Source organism: Lolium rigidum, chromosome 1 (genome assembly GCF_022539505.1).
Source record: "Lolium rigidum isolate FL_2022 chromosome 1, APGP_CSIRO_Lrig_0.1, whole genome shotgun sequence".
Classification (NCBI taxonomy): Eukaryota; Viridiplantae; Streptophyta; class Magnoliopsida; order Poales; family Poaceae; genus Lolium; species Lolium rigidum.
Window position 1 is genome coordinate 350,423,246 of NC_061508.1, and position 21,128 is coordinate 350,444,373.

The following is a 21,128-nucleotide window of genomic DNA, read 5'->3' on the forward strand; positions in this document are numbered from 1 at the left end:
CTCAAATGAACATTGAATGTTTCTTCCAAGCAACAACAAACTTTTATATAGTATGCCTTAGTTTAATACTCTCGGACAGCACTTCGTTAGTTAGTACTGCTACTTAATCAGATGATCACATCACATGTATTGGCACGTTAGGATTTTTATTGTTTGTTCTAGCATGGACATCATCTCTCTTGATTAAGTTTTGATCCCTTGTCTGTGTCTCTCTCCCTCTCTTCCTCCATCTCCATGAGAGGAGGAGCACTTCTCTCTCTGCTCTGCCTCTCTTTCCTTCAAGGTACAGTGTGATTAAGCAGCACACTAATCACTGTTTGCATTCGTGTGTCATTGGTATACTGGCATCCTTGATAACCACCCTTGTTTGTTTGATCCTTGATGCTTACTGGTAATCAAGTGTCGATGTAAAATTAATATGGATTTGTAATGATCGGCAGTAGCGCGGCCGGCGACGTTCACCGTGACGAACGGCTGCAGCTACACTGTGTGGCCGGGCATCCTCTCCAACGCCGGCGTCCCGCCGCCGGCCACCACTGGCTTCGCGCTCTCCCCGGCCCAGTCCCGAGCCGTGGCCGTCGCAGATGGCTGGTCCGGCCGTATCTGGGGACGCACGCTCTGCGGGCCATCCGTCGCAGGCGCCTTCGCGTGCGCGACCGGAGACTGCGGCTCGGGCACCGTCGAGTGCTCCGGCCGCGGCGCCGCACCGCCGGCCACCCTTGCGGAGTTCACCCTCGCTTCCGGAGCCGCTGGCGAGAACGACTTCTACGACGTCAGCCTCGTCGACGGCTACAACGTGCCGTTGCTCGTGGCGCCCGCAGTGGCTGCGGCGGCGAACGGGAGCTCGTGCCAGCCCACGGGCTGCCCCGCCGACCTGAACGCGTCGTGCCCACCGGAGCTGCGCGTCATCGTCGCGGCGTCGGGCGCGACAGTGGCGTGCCGGAGCGCGTGCGAGGCGTTCGGGACGGCGGAGTACTGCTGCAGCGGCGCGCACGGGACGCCGGCGACGTGCCCGCCAACGGCCTACTCGCGCTTCTTCAAGGCGGCCTGCCCGCTCGCATACAGCTACGCCTACGACGACGCCACGTCGACGTTCACCTGCGCCGGCGCCCGAGACGGCGGCGGGTACGACGTCGTGTTCTGCCCCGGCGGGTCAAGGTGCGTGCGTTGGAGTACTATCGGTGGACTGGCTCGGCACGTCGTCGCCATTTGGCATTTGGATCGATTCCTTTTTTGGACGTGCATGTGGACAGCGTGGTATCATGGCTAGTCGTTGCCGTGTACTCCAGTAGGAGGTAGGAACGAAATGATTAATTAGGAGTAAATTAAGGGTTCATTATCTCCATCAAATGAGTTTTTCAAGTTCTGAGTCTTCTGACACAATTCAGAATAAGCACATTTTTTACTTAAGAACCGATAAATTAAACTTGAAACGATGTTTCGGACCCCAAATATGATCTCCCTGCCGAGCTTAGTGGAAGGCTTCATCAAGACATCAGCGTGCCTTGACTTGGCAGACGAAGAGAAAGAAGATGAGTATGAGCAAGGAAAGAGTTCCTCAAAACTTTATCGAAAAAAAAGAGTTCCTCAAATACAAAGTTTATACTAGTACTAATTTCAGTAGGTCTACATTTAAGTTGCTTGAGGTTTTCTTACTACATCAAACTAGATTCTTAAACTTCATAGCTTTAGTTTAGTAAAAAGTGGAACATGCGCTTTTTTACCTAAGTTAGAATAAGTTACATTTTCTACAAATCTACAAAGGAGAAGTTGCATTTTTTACAAACCTGGAAAGTCGTAAGAAAAACTGCCAAACTAATGTGTTTCTAGTTTATACTAGTACTAATTTCAGTAGGTCTACATTTAAGAAAAACTGCAAGCTAATGAGGATGGGCAAGGAAGGAGTTCCTCAAATACAAAGTTTATACTAGTACTAATTTCAGTAGGTCTACATTTAAGTTGCTTGAGATTTTCTTGCATCAAACTAGATTCTTAAACTTCATAGCTTTAGTTTAGTAAAAACTGGAGCATGCGCTTTTTTACCTAGTTAGGACAAGTTGCATTTTCTACAAATCTACAAAGGAAAAATTGCATCTTTTACAAACCTGGAAAGTCGTAAAAAAACTGCCAAACTAATGTGTTTCTAGCAGGCCCGTGTTGTCAGTGCTGTGACAGTATAGTTTGGTAGGCAGTAATCCTTTTCTGATTGGCCGCAATGGTGCCTGCTCTCATCTTTCATCGGAGTACTAGATCATGTGGTTTTGTCTCACGCCTCACCTTATGAACATGACAGCGTCATTAGCTTCCCTTTGTCAGGCAGAACAGTTCATTCAGCAAACAACAATTTAGCACAATTATATATCCATGTACATCATTCATTCATTCATGACCCAATGCTGATACCTTCACCTCATTCTGCACGCGCAGCCTGAACCCTGGTGCGAATCCCGGGGCAGCGGTGCCCCCATCGAAAAGCACAGCCTACCCGCCAATGGTGTTCTCATCAGTGGATGCAGATCCGTCGATGACCAGATGCGCCATCGTTCTCCTCCTCGTGGCCATGACCATCTTCCATGCGATGTTGACGCAGTGAATCTGTGACGATATCTCTCAAACATTCAGGACACCACCGTGCTTGGTTTGGCATTCACCACAACAAACCGTGAATCAATCCATAAGCCGAACCGCTGCAAAATCGCTCTGGTTTTAGAGCGTGTTCAGGCGGATGCCAACCAAGTAGAATGCAATGTGACTAATTTTGGGCAGACGCTTATATGGCTCGAAGTTCAACACCTTAGCATATACTCCCTCCTGCCCATTTTATGTTGCGCATAATTTTTCGTGCAAGTCAAATTGTGCAAACTTTGACCAAGAATATAAATAATAATACAAAGATCTACCATGACAAATGCATACAATATGAAAATATATTTCATAACAACTCTAAAAATATTATCTTTTTGTTGTATATGTTTATATTTTTGTCAATATAGATGATTAAACTTTACGAAGTTTGACTTTGACCAAAGCTTATATGCAACATATTTTGGGCCTGAGGGAGTACTGCTTTGAAGAGAAATTTAGCTTTTGTTCACCTGGGTAGAAACTAGAGGTCCTACTTCTTTCAAGAGTTGGCAAATGTAAATGATCAGAGATAATTGCACTTTTGTTTTATCTTTCATAACTCAAATTCTTCATGTAATAGCTTCAAGCCTTCAATATACTAGATGGGGACACGTAACTTCTTGAAAGTTCAAAAAAGCATAATAAGATCATCTGACAGTACACAGAAGGGAACAAGAACGGCTTACTCATTCTGAAGGGGCAGTAACCACCTTCCCGAAGCGTAGCGAGGCAAGCCGCGCCCATTCACAGACCTGTGGTACGAATTTTCTTTCAACGCGGTCATTCAACATATAGCATATCGCGGCCTTGTCGGCTACGACCTTCACCCTCGGCTCTAACTGCATTTGCTCGAGAACAGAGGCATTCTCCAAGATGGAGAATGCCAGCTTCTTCTGAGCCTTGTAGAGCCGAAACCCGCTCATGCAGACAGTCTTGAGATGATCATGGCGACGCATAGGAGAATCTTCCTCCTGCACCGCCACCTGATGACTCATCTGACCATATTTGATCAAATATATCATCTGCATTCAGAAGTTAGCAATCAGTCGGTCAGAGTAGAACAACAAACACAAGCATGCGACAGCCAAGAAAATGGCACTCACGTTCAGGTGGAGCGTCTCCAGTTGAGGTGCAGCATTTAAACAATGGGCCACTTGAAGAACTCCGTTATCGGGCTTTAGTTCGCTATGGCGGACAAATAATTGACAAGTTATATGCCTCAAACATGTAAACATGCCAAGCGATCTTGTTGTCATTTTCTGCAACTGAAACATGACAAGAAAAAATAAGATGATATTAGAACCCAGTTTTTCAAGAACTATGTGGTAAGCAAACAAGACTAGATGAATTAAAACCAGGTCACCTGTTCATATCCAAGTATATCAGCCCCCACGTGTAGTATCTTTACTGGCAAAATGCTTGGAACTAGAGTGAATATGCGGCCCAATCCTTTACCTCCTTTAAACATAGTTGTTGCGTTCTCTAATTTGGAGCAACCATGAAGTACTATAGGGATCTCTAGTCCTTTGTACTCAAAATGAGCAAGATCGGCAGCATGAAACTCAACCATCCTAACATATGTTTTGTCAATTAGCAAATGTTGAAGTTTATCAAGTTTGTGTGGCATGCTTAAATTGGCCACACCAGAGCACTCGATGATCGATAAGTCCTCAAGTGCAGAACAATTTGCTAGCAACCCTCGTAGATCCCCAAATATCTGAACATATTGCAGAACAAGCCTTCTGAGTATGGAAAAGCCACGTACATCCGAGTGTGGCTTTATAGAAACATCAGCAAGAAACAAGGACTGCACAAAAGAGCTGCCTTGAACATCTAAGGCGTCAAGAGGAAAGTGGTGAACTACTTTGGACGGATAATTAATCATCTTCAGGTCAAACTCTATGACATTTGCCTTCGATGAAGCGGCAAAGGCAATCCACCTGTCAAGATGATCGAAGTCCTCCTTGTGCAGGCCACACCTGATGCTGAACTTATTGATTCCTATTCCACTATGTCGTTGGATAACCCAATTTACATCCTCAATGAAATTGTCTCTTTTTATTTTGATAAAATCATCAATGGCTTGTTCATCGGTGTCATCATACTCATCGGAGTCATAATCCAGATCATTGGGGCCATAAAAACACAGATTACTGTGAAATCTCCAGAGCATTCTCCAACTTCTTGCAACAATGCTTGTCCTCACCGCTTCTTTCAGTGGGAGAAGTGACATCACAACAGGTTGAATCTCCTGCGACAAGAAAGGACTCAAATATTTAGTAGGGTTGAATTTCAACTAAAATCTAATTAGTCTGCAGTTTAGTCAGTAATTACTCAAATCAAGAAACACATTGAGCTGAAACTGTATACACTGGAAAGAGAAATCTGACAAGATGCAAATTGCAACTTTTTAGTTTCAATTGGTGTTTTTACAGTATTCTTCGTAACAATCTTGCATGTACTCCACAATGCCGTTGCAGGTGTATAGAGGCAACCTCTGTGGGGGCGTCACCTTGGCAGAGGAAAAAGATAGTTGTGTGTGCTACTAGAGAGAATAAACAATTTCCTTTGTTTAGCTGTGAAAATCAGAAATTTTACTTAGTTCAATTGGCTGAAACATGGATGGCATGGTAATGAGAGTGGTAATGAGAGTGCACGTTTCGCGATGCCCCGGAAACTACTGATCATATGTATACTCACTACCCTCTAGCCAAGTGCCGGTGGAGTAAATAGTCTATTGTTAATTTCGGTGCAATTCCATTACTGTTTTGACTTATCAGCCATGTCCTCCTTGGATTTTGTATGTTTGGAAAATAGGGAACAAAGCAAGTTTTTCAAGTAATCTTTCTGAGAATCCTACCAATGTGTCTTCTTCCGCGATTTGAGGAGGATGAATCTATGGGCTGGGTTACAGATATAAGAAGAACATTCAGCAGGCAGCCTTGCAACTGTCGAGACGATCAGAAAAAAAAAAGCAGATCGATGGCACATTTTGTGGTGTCCTGACGAAGCCTTTAGTTTGCTGGTTTTCTTAATGTCAGCCGGGAGTAGTGCACCGATTCTCCTCTCTCTCTAGCAGCTCGGTCAAGCTGATACCATATCCGTCTAGCAAACAACTGGAGCAAGAGACCCAAAGTCCCTAAGCATTGAGCGTTGCTTTAAAATGAAAATCGTGAACTACACAAAAGAACACCAGATTTTTTGCCCTAAGAAGTTCACATCGAAGGCTATTTTTTATACACACTGATTGGATCCTGAGGGTATTAGTGACATGCTTAAGCTAGATTTTACTTTCCCTGCCTGCTGGAAACAAAGATGGACCGGCCAGCGGAACGGTTTTCAGTCAATTTCTCTAATTCCTCTGTTTAAAGATAATTGATTCCCTTGCAAATTTATATGGAATACGATACATGCCAAAAAAGAAAGATAAACAATTTCATTTGGTTAGTTGTGAGCATCAGAATTTCGACTCCGGGCATTTCGCTGAGACATGGATGGCATAGTACTACAGAGTGCATATTTTATGGCGCCCCAGAAACTATTGGCCATCTGTATATTTACTATCCTCTAGCCAAGTACCTGTGGAGTTGTTGTTTCTACCTATCAGTCTTGTACTTGTCAGATTTTGCAGTTTCCTGTTTCAGAACGCAATTTAGTAGCGCTATGGATTAGCTTGCTCATTTGGGGGCTGTTTGGAAAACAAGGAACAAGGCATGTTTCCTGGGGATTTTGTACTAATGTGCCTTTTCCAATTTGTGGAGGGATGAATCGATGAGCTGGCTTACACAAGGCCGAACACAGGGAACACATTCAGGCAACCTGTATCATCTGTATGCGTTCGAACCAAAACGATTTATGTAACAAAAGTAGGGGGTATCGCTCCGTTTTACCCAAGTTATAATGTGTGTAGAGGCTCATTCAGCAGGAAGTTTGGTGTAAAATTAGTTCGTTGATGTGATATTCCTCGGGAAGGTTGAATCTTGAGGGAAACGGTGATGTTTAAGCAAGATTTCCTTTCTCCTTCTGGAGAAGAAAAGGAAGGGATTGGCGGAACGGAAGTTACCTCAGGAAGGTTCTCCATCCGGAAGGACGGCTCGCCGCCGACGCTGCGCTGGTGCTCCAGCCTGCTCAGCTTCCCCGCCGGCGCATCCTCATCCATCGGCTGCAGGCAAGGAGGAACGACGCGGCAGGTTAATGGACAAACAGACTCCGCAATCAATCCATCGGGAATGCCCAGAGGAGAGGCGAGGTTAGAGGATGGGAGTGCTGCTTACTGGATGATTTAGATCCAATTGAGGACGACGAGGAGCTGCTTGGTCTCCTCTGGCTCCGGCCATTGCTGCTGCAAGATCGGCCATAGCTCAGTCCGCTTACCCTTTTGGTGCCAACGGGACGCTCTGCAGTGTGAAGTGGAGGCTCGGCTAGGTACACGCCCCACTGCCCCAGTCCCAGCAATCTTCTCGAGTGTAGAAGAAACTAACCTACTCCTACGAGAACTTCCTAGAGAGAGTGCGTCTAAAAAAATTTCCCTGTTTGAGACCGCATATATGGAACATGAGGGCATGTGAACCCATTTTTTGAAAAGTTCCATTTGTGATGTCAAAACATGTTTTAAAAATCGAACCACAAAATGATTTCCCAGATGATCTCAAATATGTGCCCTGGACATGAGTTTCGTGACGAAAAAACCTTTTATTTTGTCTCGGCAAAAAAGTGAAATTTTGCAGGGCTATATAGCAGTATATATGTGACGTATTTTGTCTTTTTAGATTCTGAAATAAAAAAGTGGTTTCTCCGCGAAAACTTTCTACACACACATGGAACATGCGTACGTACCCGGATATTTTTATTTCAGAATTTTTTAACATTTGGAAAATGCATTTCCAACTAGGGTTCACATGCACCCAGGTTCAAACCGGACTTTTCCCTGTTTTGAAGGTCTTGATATTGATAAAGTCATCACACGCGCCTCACTGTGACGAAAATGTCATCTCTCACTGAAAAATATTTTGTCTTTATAAGATATCGAAATGTTAAATCTGAAATTTAAACTCTAGTTAGCTAGGATGCTACTGCGCTTCTAACCATCCAACCACATATTAATTCTCAGTAGCAAAGAAAATAGTATTTAAAGGTGAATTCAACTTCAATTATTCAATCAAGTTTACACTAGGCACGTGATCTAAAACAAAATTGGCTAGACACATTTTGTGTATACATATATATATTTGAATGTGCAACAACTCAATTAATACTACCTTCATTCCGAGACTTAAGCTTATATTTTTTTAGAAAGTTAAACTATATTAAATTTAACCAAGCTATTATCAAAAATCATTAACATGTAAAATATAAAATCAATATTATTAAATAGATAACAAAATATATTTTTATATGATAATTACAAAATATTATATTCGTTGATAGATTATTTAAAAGTTTGGTCAAACTTTATTTAGTTTGACTATTCAAAAAATATATAAACCTTAAGCCTTGGAATGGAGGTAATATGAATCAAAAGGAGTAGGATTGAAAGACTGCATTACTCTAAGTCTATCGCATGTTTACGTGGTCAGTCACTGAGTCACAGATGATGAGAGCTAGGAATTCAGTAGCGCAGCTCGGCTCTGGCAAGTAGTCTGTCTCCAGGTAGCTAACCAAGCTTGCCGCTTAGTAACTCCAAAAGCTAAAACTGCCCTAAGAACCCCCATTATTCATTCTGTAACTACAGCACTGTTAACAAATCAAAGCAGTAAGTGTACAAAAGGGCGCTTCTGAAACAAAGGCAAGCTGCTAATTTTGAGCTAGCTAGAGTATCATTAAGCTAGGTAGGTACATTGACAAAACCCGTATCATGGAAAAATGGACGTCCACCAAAACCATCACATTTCCAGCAGTCACCTTCTGCACCTATGACCAAACAACAGCAGAGTACAAGCTAGAAGAGGAACTACAGCTCGTCCTTGTCGTACTGCTCGTACTCCGGCTCCTCCTCGGCGGCCTTGGTGGCCTCCTTCTCTTCCACCTCAGGCTCCTCCACCTCCTCTTCCTCCTCAACGGCGGCGTCAGGGCTCAGGTCTAGGCTCTTCTGCACAGACCGGTAGATGCTGGACGCGAAGTCCTTGGGGTCGGGGAGGTTGAACCCACTCTCCATCAGCGCCGTCTGGTACACCAGCCTCGCTGTCTGCTTGAGGCCCACGTCCTGTGTGCATACACCATGTCAGCAATTCAGCATGGTCGTTTGTTGAGCATTCAGAAGCGAAGATAAGTAACTAGAGACCGTATATTTACCTCGCTGTCCTGGGCGACCTTGTCACGGAGCTCCTTTACGATGGGGTGCTTGGGGTTGATCTCCAAGACACGCTTGCCACGCATGTAGGCCTGCTTGCTCGCGTCTGACAGGGTCTGCGCCTGCATGATCTTCTCCATGTTGGAGCTCCACCCGTACTTGGAGGTCACCACCACGCAGGGGGTGTTGTGTAGCCGGTTGCTGATCTTCACTGAGTCGATGCCCTCAGTGTCCAGGGCCTTCTTCCACCAGTCCGTCAGCACCTTGAAGGACTCCTTGAGGTCCTTGAGCTTCGAGTCCTTGCCAAGCTTCAGGCCCTCCTTGGACACGTTCTGGAACTTCTTGTCCTCGTAGTCCATGAGGTACTGCATCAGGTACTCGTCGACAGGATCAGTGAAGTAGATAACCTGCAAGAAAAGATGGGGTGCCAGGTTACTTCACAAAGCTTGATACAGATTCCACATTAGCATTGTTCTGTTCCTGCACAGAAGGCTATTTTCATTTCGCTTTCTGTATTTTTTGTTTACTGTATAATCTGAGAAAGGAGCACATAGTTACTCTCTGGCGGCACTGGAGTCGACAAGTTGTAACTAAATGCTGTAATTAAATTTGTGCAGGAATTGTAGGCTGGCCTCAAACAGATTCTTATAATCTTATAAGCTCTCTAATGTGGTGCATGCCTTACATACTATGGGATCTTCACGTTTAAATGGATAAAGTGGTTACTCGATATTCTGAATAGATCCAATCATCAAGTGAATCTAATGGCAACCAAAGAGTGTGTATACATGAATAAATAGGAGAAATGCGAAGCACAATGGTAGCATTATCGCATAGTTATACTGTACCCAACTCATAAATCACAGTAAGAGAACCCTTTCAACACTGAGTAATACTGAACTGGACTATATGAGATGAAAAGGGGGCATCACAAAAACACACCTCGTAGTTCTTCTTGGTTAGCTGCTCAAGGAACGGAGATTTCTCTAGCTGCTCCTTGCTGCTTCCTGTAAGGTAAAAGATATCCTTTTGCCCTGACTTCATCCTTGAAATATACTCATCAAGAGAGACAAGTTTGCCATCTGACTTGGAACTGAAACAGATACAAGATCAGTTCTCTGCCACACTAAAGAAACTTCACCGTGACTGAAGGAATGCAGAATAAAAAACAAACCTCTCAAATCTCAGAAGCTTCGCAAGACGGTTCCTGTTTGTTGCATCTTCAATGATCCCCAGCTTGATTGATTTGCCAAACTCATTCCAGAACTTGGCATACTGTCCCTTCTTCTTCTCCATTGCACTTTTTTCTTCATCTGCTTACAGAAGATGGTCAATAAGTACTATCATCATAATATATGTAGTAGGCGACTTGACTTCTTCAGAAGCCCTAGTTACCTGTCTTTTCTTTGTTGCTGTACTCCTCAGGATCTTCCTCAGCAAGTTTCCTAATCATGTCAAGAGCCTTGCGGATCAGTTTCTTCTTGATGGTCTTGAGACTGCTATGTTGTTGAAGCATTTCGCGTGATACATTGAGAGGTAGCGTGTCTGAGTCGACAATACCCTATAGAGAACAACACCATGTTGTAAGTTAATCTGCACAAGTCAATGCTCGAGAGGCGAAATATACCATTCATGAAATAGTATGCAGTACCATCAAGAAGCTGAGGTACTTTGGAAGAAGATCATCAAATTCATCAGAGATGAAAACTCTTCTAACAAACAACTTGAGGTTTGACTTGTTAGCATTGTAGTAACTCTCGTAGAGATCATGTGGAGCCTTCGGGGGAACAAAGAGCAAAGCTTTGAACTCAACATCTCCCTCGGCACTGAAGTGACTCCAAGACATAGGCTTGTCATCCCCAAAGTCCTACAAAACAAATTGAAGTCAGGAACATTTCTTATTTTTTTTAGCAAGGCATAAAAGCTTCTCCAAAAAAGTTATCCTATAAATTCATAACTGAGATTTAAGTACCTTAGCTAGTGAGTGGTAAAACTTCGCGTACTCTTCTTCAGTAACTTCCTTGGGGTTACGAAGCCATACAGCCTTCATATCGTTCAGAAGCTCCCATTCAGTGGTAGTTTCCTTTACTGTCTTCGTCTTGGGTTTTTTCTCTTCCCCATCTTCTGTCTCTTCTTCCTCAGAGGTCTCTGGGGCTATAAAATATAGCAAGATGTATTAGTTATTGCATGAGCACAGCTCGATATGATTCTGAAAAATGAATAATAATTGACCGGTAACTTACTAGTATCCTCTTCCTCATTTGATTCCTCCTCGTCAGCTGGCACTTCAACATCAACCTCCTTGGTTGCCCACAAGTAAATGGGGAAATTGATGAACTCAGAGTACTTCTTCACCAAGTCCTGCAAGTACCCATCATAAAAAAATTATGAGAATGCTGAGAATAGCATGTGTATTATGTATAATTTCTTCAATACTATGGGAGTAAACGATTCCACTTGCCCTTGAACATATCACAAAAATTGTTTAGTGGAAACTGATAAATGAGCCAAATGACAATGAATGTACTGGTCAGGCAAATTTTCGTGAGCTGTGATGTGCTGCACTGTGCTGTGGAATCCAGATATATGCTGGGCTGGACTAATTCTAGCAAATAGCTACTAAAATAATATTATTCTAGTTGCAACCAAAAAGTAGACACAAATAACTGGTTTCAAAAGCCATTACAGTGCACATGGCCAAACAGAGCCTTTAACTTTAAGGTAAAAGTGCAATTGATATCCACTGCACTTCAAGTAGAGGACAACTGATATCACTCTACAATTACCTCTGTGCACACATCATAAATTCTTCTGCGGCAAGAATTTAACTTAAATATTGAACCGCAATAACAAGCAAACATGCTAATATAGCGATACCTTTAGCTTGCCTTCCTCCAGGTACTCCTTAGCTTCTTCGCGGAGATGCAGTTTGATCTCAGTTCCACGGCCGAGGGGTTCATTCCATGTATCCTCCGAGATAGCAAATGATCCATCAGCTTTGGACTCCCACACATATCTATTAGAAAAAAATACAAACAACATCAAGAAAACTGCAAAGAGAAAGGTAAAGGAATGAACCAAAAGCACAAGGCATCTTACTGTTTGTCATCATTGTGCTTGCTGACAACTTCGACATAGTCAGCAACCAAGTATACTGAGTAGAAGCCAACACCAAACTGCCCAATGAGATTGAGGTCACCTCCAGTCTGCATCTTTTCGACAAAAGCTGCAAAAGGTGCAAGCAATTAACATTAGCTGATACTTTGTATGATTTTCTACAGAAAAATATAAATAATGCTGAATTCGCGTTGGAGATTTTAAATATATCTTAGAGCTGAGCAATAAGTAGAAAAGAGCAGTACCTGAAGTTCCAGATTTCGCAATGGTTCCAAGGTTCTTGATCAGATCTTCCTTGGTCATACCAACACCCCTATCCCGAATGGAGAGAATCTTGTTTTCCTTGTCCAATTTGATCTGCATTTGCACATGTAAGATTACTTAAGGTCCATCATCTCTAAAGGCAAAGAAGTAACAAACAGAAAAGAGTCTCAGCTTTGCTATCCACTGTACCTGGATTTCAAGCTTAGCAGCGTCACCTTCGCCCAAGACATCCTTATCGGTGAGGGCAAGGAACCTAATCTTATCCAAAGCCTACAACATAGAAGAGACCACCCATTAGTTTCCAGCAAACGCCAATGAAACCTAAATGCAGGGGATCAAAATTAAGCGCACTGCATACATCAGACGCATTGGAAATGAGCTCCCTGAGGAAGATGTCCTTGTTGCTGTAGAGCGAGTTGATGATGATGTCCATGAGCCTGGACACCTCGGCCTGGAACTCAAACTTCTCGGCCGAGTTCCTGAGGGTCTTCCTCGAGATCGACTCGGACTCCCTTCACGCACCAAAACCACATTATCAATACAAATGGCAACAGCACGATAAGTGGAAAGCACCAGCACTGATCAGAGGATCGTGCGCACCTCTGGACGACCTCGGAGTCGGTGGACAGGCCATGGGGGACGGCCCCAAGCTTCTCCTCTACCTTGGGCAGGTCGGCCAGCTCGTCGCTGCTCTCCTCGGCATTGACCTGGAGCCTCTTAGCTGCAGCACATCAAGGCGGGTCAGAACGTGGCTTTCGCTGAGGACACGCTAGATTGATAAGTAGAAGTGAGCCGCGAGAATGTTGAATTCACTGAGAATAGTATGGTAGGGAGCTAGATCAGTGGCAAGCAGCACTAGATTTTCGATGAGGGCACGCTAGGTTGATACAAATCTCGATAGAGCCACTGGAGTAAACCCTATTTAAACCCCGGACTTAACTACCACCTTAATTCACCCAAAAAGTGGAGATGCAATAACCCACGACGGATCTACTAAGAACCAAGAGAAGCTAGTAATGGCGAACTCGACATATCCCCCGCCACCACATCAGATCGGGGCCTCCGCGAAGTCACATCGCGACAGAGCCAGAAACTCTGCCGCGAGATCTACAACGGAAACTGGGCCGAAATTGCCAGTTAGAGATCGCATCCAGTAGCCCTCGCCTCCGCACGAACGGATCAAACAGCTGGGGGCAGTCGCAGTCCAGATTTTCACTAGGAGCTGATCCCATCGCGCTGCTGCGATTCAGACTTCCGAGTAGTGGCACGAGAATTCACGCGGGCAAGCGAACTGGGGAACTGAGTGTCTACTGAGATCGAATCTACTGGCGCTCTCCCGAAACCGAACAGATCACGAGTTGCCAGCTAAAATCGCTACTACGAAAATCGCCACAAAATCAGGGGCGGAGAGCTCTCGCTGCGGCGGCGGCGGGCGGAGGAAGGGGAGGAGGTGCTTGCCTGGATCGGGGAGGGTGGTGAGGAGGAGGACGAGGAGGAGCGCGCAGGAGAGCGCCCACTTCCGCATCGTGCCGGCTCCGCTCCGCTTCACTCCGCTGCAAACAAAACTGGCCTGCCTGCGTTCGTCGCCGCGTTCGTCTTCTGTCGAGGGAGAAGGAGAAGCCCACCCATTTTAAACGGGTCTGGTGGAGACCCCGCACGCGCGCGGGCGGGATCGGGCCACGTGGACGGACGGACGGCCGCGATGTGGATCCGGCCACGCGGCGGGCGGCGACTGGGCGGCCCCGGCGCGCCTGACGTGGAGCGCGAGCCCGGGAGCGGCCTCAGCCGTCCGCCGGGCCGAGCTGGACGGTCGGACGGCCTGGATCTCGTGCGCTGGGTGGAGCGGAGGACACGTGGAGTGGCGCGGTTGGTGGAGGCTGGGTCGTCGACGTCGATGTGCTGGAATGTTCGGGGCCGGCGTGCGCTCAGTGGATAATTCGTTCGAAGAGGGGGACTTGTGGTGGGGCCGACGCTGTCTGTGATGGGTCGATCTGGGCTCTGGGGCCTACCTGCCAGTCAACGGGTGTTGACTCGTCACCGTACGTTGAACGGCACGGTGAAACTGTTACATCAGTGTACTAACAGCATCTCTAGCAGACACACATACAGCCTATCCCTATTGTAATTGTTTTTTGCGATTTTGAAGAGGAAAAATCGCCGGTTCAGACACCACATCGAGCCATCGTCTGAAAAAAAATTCTCGCGCAAACCCCAATTACCTAGTTTCGTGAGGCCTTCCAAGAGTGAACTCCATCTTGATTCCCGCCTTGGCGCGAAGTAAATTTCAGCCTCTACGAGCTCCGAAGTCTACCAAAATTCGTCGGAGTCGCTGGAAACGGGCCGGAATCCAGAGCAGGGGCGGGCGGGCGTGGTCGGCCAGCGAGCGCGGGCGGCAACGAGCGGCTGGCCAGGGAAGGGAGGTTGAGGAAGGAGGAAAAAAGAATCACCGCGGGCTAGGACGGCCAGGACAGGGAATATGCAGTTTTAGGGACTCCTTTTATGGTGATTGGGATGCGAACCGTCTTTTCAGCCCGCAAAAACATGTTTAGGGTGCCCTCTATCAGCGTATTTGGGTTTGGGGTTTGCGGTTTGCGGTGTCTACTAAAGTTGTTGTAAGGGCATCTTCACTCGGCCCTTCCATACAGCCTCCAGCAAAGCTGTTTTGCCGGCTTACGGGGATGCTGGCAATGGATTTATAGCAAACCTGTAAATTTAGGTGATTTTTTTTCAACTGGAGCGAATTTACAATGATATATAATACTACCTCTGTCCATTTTTAGATGTCAAAAAATTGTCTAAATTCATATGTATCTAGACATTTTTTAGGCATAGATACATCTAAATTTAGACGAACCACTGTACATCTATTAACGGATGGAGGGAGTAAAAAACATTAAAAAAAATGGCTCTAGCAGCCGCGGTTATAAAACACGGTGTAGTCTTCGTTGTCGTTGTTGTCGTCGTCCTTGGATGGGCGCTAGCCACCGACGCCGCCACGGCTACTGCCGGGATCGCCCTTCTCCACCTTGTCCTTGGACCAAGGCGAGCTCCAGGTAAGCCGCCAACACCTCCTCAAAGAGCATGGCCATCCACTGGCCCGCGATGTCCTCCATGCCGTCGTTCGCCCTGAGGGCGATCTGGTTGGCACCTGAGTCCTGCGGTGGCACCCACTCCGGCTCCGGCTTGGGCCTGGCGAGGCAGAGATGCCCGCACGGTGGAGACAGGTCATGTGTGTATTCTAAGGTTGTCCATTTGGGCCGTACGGAGATGTTCGAACAAGCTCGGTTGTTTGCGTCGGAGCGCTGAAGATGCCCTTAAAAGAAAAACATACTCCCTCCGATTCATATTAATTGACTCCAATATGGATGTATCTAGAACTAAAATATGTCTAGATACATCCATATTATAGTCAATTAATATGAACCGGAGGGAGTAGTTGAATCATACATAATACTTCCTCTAATCTATAATAATTTAAACTAAACCCGACAATTATTACTGTTCGTTGCAATTCTTCTCAAGGCACCATGAAGGAATTGGGGATCACACCTTCTTTTTTCTGATCACGAAGAATCGGAGGCGTCCAGTTGCTCGCCTGTGTATACAACGGACGGACCGTACCGTTGAGGCAGATTCTTCTGTTGACAGATCTCGAATTCTCGATGGTGTGTCTACTAAAAAGGACCAAACGTCTGCAACAGATTAAGCAAGACGAAAAGAGAGAGCAATGGAGTTGCTCGAGAGCTCGATAGTTCCTCTCTTTGTCAACCGACGACGAAAAAAATGGTGGGCAAGTTTGAGACCTACTCCATCCGTTCCTATTTAATTGACTTTAATCAGAACAATTGATATAGTTCACTTGTCTTGTCTCCTGGCGTCGATTAAAATGGAATAGAGGGAGCACCCAACAGTACCAAATACCTCTGAGATTTCAAAAGTGGCAATGCGTTGCACATATTATTTACTCAAGAATCAAATAATAAAAGTATCCAGAAAATGATTGAACTCAAGTGCTCGAACCCCGAACAGGATAGAAACGCAGGCATGCCATTACCAGCTACTGAAACTGAGCTCATACATGACAGAGTTTACACAAGGTTCATATCCAGCTTGAGGCCTACACAAAACTGAACATGATACTGGGAGCATCTACTTATTCACGGTTCGGTCGAATACTGCTGACCTCTACCCTTTGTCAGAGAGTACCTAGGGCATAGGAGAACGGCTTTCAAACTCCAGGAACAAAACTGAACATGAAAGACAATGGAGGATGTCCCTGAGAGCCAGCAAACTTGCAGCGCCTCAGGCACCGTAGAGGCATCATCAGTGACACCATCACGAACACTCTGACAGCTCGAGACAGAACGCGACCCTACGGATAGAAGCTAGCAATTTGTACAGTCTTCCTTGCATGCGGAGACTACCGCAAGGAGAAGATAGGCATCTTGCAAGTCCTGAAAAAGGTAGTAGAACGTGTGTCAGTTAGAACTTAGAATCAAACATCAGTACTACCTAAATGTTGCAGAAAATATAACAAGTAACAGAATGCCACATCACAAGTTCACAACAGGTTGGCGCACCGTAACTGGACTAGGTAAGACCACACACACAACACAAGGTTCATAGGAATGAGCAAGTATTAGTCTAGCCGTACAACATCTTATTGTTTGTTGATACACAAGCTCACTTTTTTTCCTATTCAATTACATGACTAGAGATGAACAGAATTGCATCCATGGTTAACTGTGAAGGTGTTACTCTCTATACATGTTGTATTGCTGTCATTGGCACTAAAAAATATTAACAAGTGGAACATCAGATGTATATATTACACAATACCATGCCAGAATGTCTAAGCCCCCCAAAAAAGCTTAGACTATTTTAAGATAACTGTCGGTGCATTATAAAGACACGCCAGGCTACTACTAACACTTCACAAAACCGACCAACCCAACAAAAAGGATAAATCTATAATCTCTAAAGACTAGTACTGCTAAGACTAATGCCTATGAAGAAGAACTCTTCATAATTATAAAAAAATTGGAGGTGTTACTTCACAAACAACTATTTTCTTTGGTATCTAGACCAACCTTACAATATTGTACACAACATGATGCTGTACATGATTTTCTGTCATAATGATCATTTTTAAAAGCATACTCTGCGATGAACACAGTGCACACTCTGCAGAAATAATATTTGTGGCAGAATTACTACTGTACTACAGTAGTAGGAATGTCAGATGAATTTTCTAATAACCTAAAAGCTAATGAAATAAGCAAATGAAGCAACCATTGGAGCTAAATTGATAAACCCATACAAGCAGACATTATTGTATGAATCACCTAAGCTCTTGTGCAGCACTTGATGACTTGACACAAGTCTATGACATATCTATCTCGCACTTGCACATGGACACTCATATTCTCTGCTATATTCCAACTGAATAGTTCCAATTTTACAATACAAACAAGGTAGAATGATCTACTTTTCTGTAAAAAAAAGTCTATGGTTTCAAAGATAATTAGTCTTCATGCATGATCAATTTGTGATAACCGATAGGTTCCATCATGCCAATTTGGTTAATCAAAAATTCAAAATGCATCCAACTAGAATGCAATAAATTAAGTGCACTGCATGATTATGGTACTACAGTAGTACGAACAGACGACTAGTCATCAAATCGTTACTCGGAGTTCGACTCAACTGACAAATCAAGCAACCAGTCAACTTGTCACGAGTCACGGCCAATCATACATCCCAAGTCGAGAGACCAGAAAAGAAACCCACCAGTCAGAATTTGACAATAATGGCCCAGCTTTGGTTTCGAAACCTAGCTATCGACCAAGTCTTCTCACGAGAAACACGTCGATACTGTACTACAGTGGTAAGAACATCAGATGCATATCTAGAAACCTAGAAGGCCATGAAGTAAGAAAGTGGACCATTGGAGCTGAAGCTCTGAACTAATAGACGCAATCAGGCACACTTTATTGTATGCAACGTTCAAAAAAGCGTACGCTCAGGCGCGCTTAAGCGCAGCTTAGAGCGAAGCGGAGGCCAAACGCTCTGTTTCAGGCCTGAGCGAGAGGAAAAGCGCTAAGCGCGATTAAGCGGTCCGATTAAGTGCTGAGCTACGATTAGGCGCGTGGAAGCGAGGCAAAACGGAGAAAAGAGCGTCGCTGCGCGTCCATGGTCGGAGGCAGAAATTAAAAAATTGGGATGCTAGATGGGAGGGGAATACAACCAGATATGGTTCCCTGGCACCCCAATTGACCACTCCCCCACCCCCGAGAGAGAGAAAGAGGTGGGAGAGAGGCGGCGCACCCGGATTCCGCCGGTGATGTTCCTCCTTCGCCGCTCGTGAATCCTCTCCTATACTGCCCTCCGCATCTTCTTCCAGGCCGCCGGGACTATCCTCCCCAAGCAGGCTCCGTGTCCCCTTCATCCCCTCTCCGCCGACCGCCCAGAGCCCTGGATCGAGCTCGACCTAGTCGATGCTAGATGCCAGCCGCCGCCGCACATCAGATATTCATTTTCACGCTGGGCTAGTCGTGTGTGTTGCTGCTGGGCTGTTGCTTCTGGGCTACTCGTGGGTGTTCGTTGCTACTTGCTACACGCTGCCATACTGGGCTCTTGCTGCTGGGCTGAGTTATATACTTAGGCTTAGGGCTGATTATAGTCTTGTGTACGCCCAATTTGGCTTCCGTGCTCCCGTACGTACGCTTTTGCCCTGCACGCTTAAGCGGCGCTTAAGCTCGCTTAAGCAGCAGTTCCTCTAGGCAGCGTCTCACCGCTCGCTTTACGCCCAGCGCTTTTTTGAACCTTGATTGTATGAATCCACTAGGCTCTTGTTTTTTTTTGTACAACTTGACAGTTGACACCAATATGTCTATGATATATGTGTCTCATCTTTGCACATGGGGAAGCTAACCTTCGCTGTTCTATTCCAATTTTATAATACAAATAAGGTATAAGAATATACCTTCTCTGCCAAAAAGGTCAACGATTTTAAGGACAAATAGTCTTTATGAGAGATCAGTTTGTGATAACTGATAAGTTCCATCATGCCAAGTTGCTTAATGAAAATTCATCTAACTAGAATGCAACAAGCCAACACGGTAAATGCACTGCACGATAATTCAACTACAGTACTACGAAGCATTCCTGCTTTGTACTGCAGGATAACTGATACTTAGCTTTCTAGTATTCATTGTATCAGTCAAGTCTACGCTGCTTTTAAAGAGGCAGTAGCCAAGTTGCTAAATCACTATCCATCCAACTAGACTGCAGCGACTTAGATGCAAAGCGGGATGACTGTTCAATAACACGAGAATTGAGGTATGCTCTTACCAGAAGACTACAGATAGCACAAGCATCTGCCCTTTAGCCTGATGAATTTATTTGTTTGTCTATTTTTTGAGACTAAAGATAGCACAATTCTTTGTATCAGTCAAGTCTGCGGTGCTTGAAGTAGCCAATTTGCTAGTAAATCAAAGTGCACCGAACTAGAACGCGGCAACGTAAATGCAAAGCAAGATAACTGTTCAATAACACAAGAATTGAGGTGCGCTCCTATGGACAGCACAAGCATCTACCCTAATGGGTTCACACAATTTTACAGGATGAGAGCAGTATTGAAAGGCCAAAATTAAGTAATTATGTCCTGGAATGGTCTTTCAAGAAAAGAATGTTGTCTGAAGAGCAGGATAGCAAAACTAACCTTCAATTCCGTTCAGAATTTGGCAAACAGCCCGAAGGCATCGTGCCCATACCGCCACAGCCCGGTGGCATTGTGGATCCAGATTTCGCGGTCCCAATGCACTGAGCATTGGAGAAATCACCGGGGCCCTGTCCAAACACCTGGGCACCCATAGCGGCGTCGTCGCCCATGGTCCTCATCTGCATCCCGGGATTGCAGTAGAGCTGATCGTTGCACCTGAAATCGCAGGAGTTCATGACCTGGGCGGCGCCAGCAGCAAGGTCAACCCCACCAGCAGGGACCAAATCGACGGCGCTCTTCACCACCGGGCGGCCGTAGGGGAATGCGCCGATCTCGCCCTCGATCCTGCCCCTGATGTCGACGAGCAGGCAGCGGAGCCTGGCGACCTCGGCCTCTAGCGCGGCGTGGTTCTGGACCTTGCGCATGAGCTGCTTGTTGAGGGCCTTGAGGTGGACCACCTCCTCCTCCAGCAGCGCCGTGTGCGCCTTCTTCTTCTCGCGGTACTTGCGCACGGCGGCGCGGTTGCCCGAGGGGCGGCGCTTCTTGGAGGCGGCCTCGGCGGAGGGGGACTCGGCGCCGTCGGAGGAGGCCGAGACGACCTTGGTGTGGACGTGGACGCAGGTGTGGGTGTGCGAGAGGTCGTGCGCGGGCGGGTTGCAGGTGTGGGTGTGCGTGCAGGCGAGGTGCTCCGTGTCCTTGAGGATGTCGTCGAAGTAGCTGTCCATGGAGCAGCCGCCCGGGGCGTCGGCGCCCAGGGACGGGCACAGGAACGCCTCCGGGTTCGAGAAGTCGAGGTCCCCGTCGTCCATGGCCGCGATTGGCGGCGGCCGGGGACGCACGCGCAGGTGCGCTTCGGCGGGAGGAGGGCTGGTGGGTTACGGCGGAGCCGGCGTTGGGTTTGCGGCGGCGGCGCCGGCGAAGGGGGAAGAGAATTTTGTTGGGGGGATTTGGTATGGTGGGTTGATCGATTTGGGTGCGCGTGATGGGAGGGAGGTGAGGGCAAATATCAGCCGCCAGGCGATGAACGGTGGAGGACGATCCGCAGCCTTTTTTTTTTTTTTTTCCTTTAGGCCTTCACTGCTCTTTAGCCCTTGTTTACTTCTCTCGTAT

At 46.0% G+C, this 21,128-nt stretch overlaps 4 protein-coding genes across 4 annotated transcripts; 1 reads left to right on the forward strand and 3 right to left on the reverse strand.

The window, feature by feature from the left end:
* The first annotated feature begins 234 nt into the window (after positions 1–234).
* On the forward strand, positions 235–2,593 carry LOC124665024 (thaumatin-like protein 1b). The gene is made up of 3 exons (XM_047202423.1): positions 235–283; positions 441–1,158; positions 2,428–2,593. Exons 1-3 carry the CDS (start codon positions 235–237, stop codon positions 2,591–2,593), a joined length of 933 nt encoding a protein of 310 aa, XP_047058379.1.
* LOC124701666 lies at positions 2,554–6,975 on the reverse strand. The gene is made up of 6 exons (XM_047233764.1): positions 6,900–6,975; positions 6,689–6,787; positions 3,989–4,876; positions 3,729–3,890; positions 3,312–3,647; positions 2,554–2,595 (listed from the first exon to the last, which is right to left on the reverse strand). Exons 1-5 carry the CDS (start codon positions 6,960–6,962, stop codon positions 3,312–3,314), a joined length of 1,548 nt encoding a protein of 515 aa, XP_047089720.1. The 5' UTR covers positions 6,963–6,975; the 3' UTR covers positions 2,554–2,595.
* Positions 6,976–8,318: 1,343 nt separating this feature from the next.
* LOC124701677 (endoplasmin homolog) lies at positions 8,319–13,880 on the reverse strand. The gene is made up of 15 exons (XM_047233772.1): positions 13,754–13,880; positions 12,896–13,016; positions 12,654–12,807; positions 12,485–12,565; positions 12,277–12,388; positions 12,014–12,140; positions 11,792–11,930; positions 11,158–11,275; positions 10,887–11,068; positions 10,566–10,781; positions 10,310–10,475; positions 10,089–10,227; positions 9,857–10,007; positions 8,917–9,321; positions 8,319–8,827 (listed from the first exon to the last, which is right to left on the reverse strand). Exons 1-15 carry the CDS (start codon positions 13,818–13,820, stop codon positions 8,576–8,578), a joined length of 2,430 nt encoding a protein of 809 aa, XP_047089728.1. The 5' UTR covers positions 13,821–13,880; the 3' UTR covers positions 8,319–8,575.
* Positions 13,881–16,324: 2,444 nt separating this feature from the next.
* Positions 16,325–20,877, reverse strand: LOC124701687 (basic leucine zipper 23-like). Its single transcript, XM_047233783.1, has 2 exons — positions 20,019–20,877; positions 16,325–16,749 (listed from the first exon to the last, which is right to left on the reverse strand). Exon 1 carries the CDS (start codon positions 20,825–20,827, stop codon positions 20,021–20,023), a length of 807 nt encoding a protein of 268 aa, XP_047089739.1. The 5' UTR covers positions 20,828–20,877; the 3' UTR covers positions 16,325–16,749; positions 20,019–20,020.
* Between the last annotated feature and the right edge of the window lie 251 nt (positions 20,878–21,128).

What these genes read in the sequence shown, in the direction of transcription:
- LOC124701687 (XM_047233783.1), bottom strand. Translation starts at nt 20,827, where the DNA reads ATGGACGACGGGGACCTCGACTTCTCGAACCCGGAGGCGTTCCTGTGC.
- LOC124701677 (XM_047233772.1), bottom strand. Translation starts at nt 13,820, where the DNA reads ATGCGGAAGTGGGCGCTCTCCTGCGCGCTCCTCCTCGTCCTCCTCCTC. An exon ending in TCATTTCCAATGCGTCTGAT is followed by an intron (nt 12,566 to 12,653) that starts GTATGCAGTGCG and finishes TCTATGTTGTAG; the next exon opens with GCTTTGGATAAGATTAGGTT. An exon ending in AAGCACAATGATGACAAACA is followed by an intron (nt 11,931 to 12,013) that starts GTAAGATGCCTT and finishes TTTTTCTAATAG; the next exon opens with ATATGTGTGGGAGTCCAAAG.
- LOC124665024 (XM_047202423.1), top strand. Translation starts at nt 235, where the DNA reads ATGAGAGGAGGAGCACTTCTCTCTCTGCTCTGCCTCTCTTTCCTTCAA. An exon ending in CTGCCTCTCTTTCCTTCAAG is followed by an intron (nt 284 to 440) that starts GTACAGTGTGAT and finishes AATGATCGGCAG; the next exon opens with TAGCGCGGCCGGCGACGTTC. An exon ending in TTCTGCCCCGGCGGGTCAAG is followed by an intron (nt 1,159 to 2,427) that starts GTGCGTGCGTTG and finishes CTGCACGCGCAG; the next exon opens with CCTGAACCCTGGTGCGAATC.
- LOC124701666 (XM_047233764.1), bottom strand. Translation starts at nt 6,962, where the DNA reads ATGGCCGGAGCCAGAGGAGACCAAGCAGCTCCTCGTCGTCCTCAATTG. An exon ending in ATATACTTGGATATGAACAG is followed by an intron (nt 3,891 to 3,988) that starts GTGACCTGGTTT and finishes GTCATGTTTCAG; the next exon opens with TTGCAGAAAATGACAACAAG. An exon ending in TGGAGACGCTCCACCTGAAC is followed by an intron (nt 3,648 to 3,728) that starts GTGAGTGCCATT and finishes TTCTGAATGCAG; the next exon opens with ATGATATATTTGATCAAATA.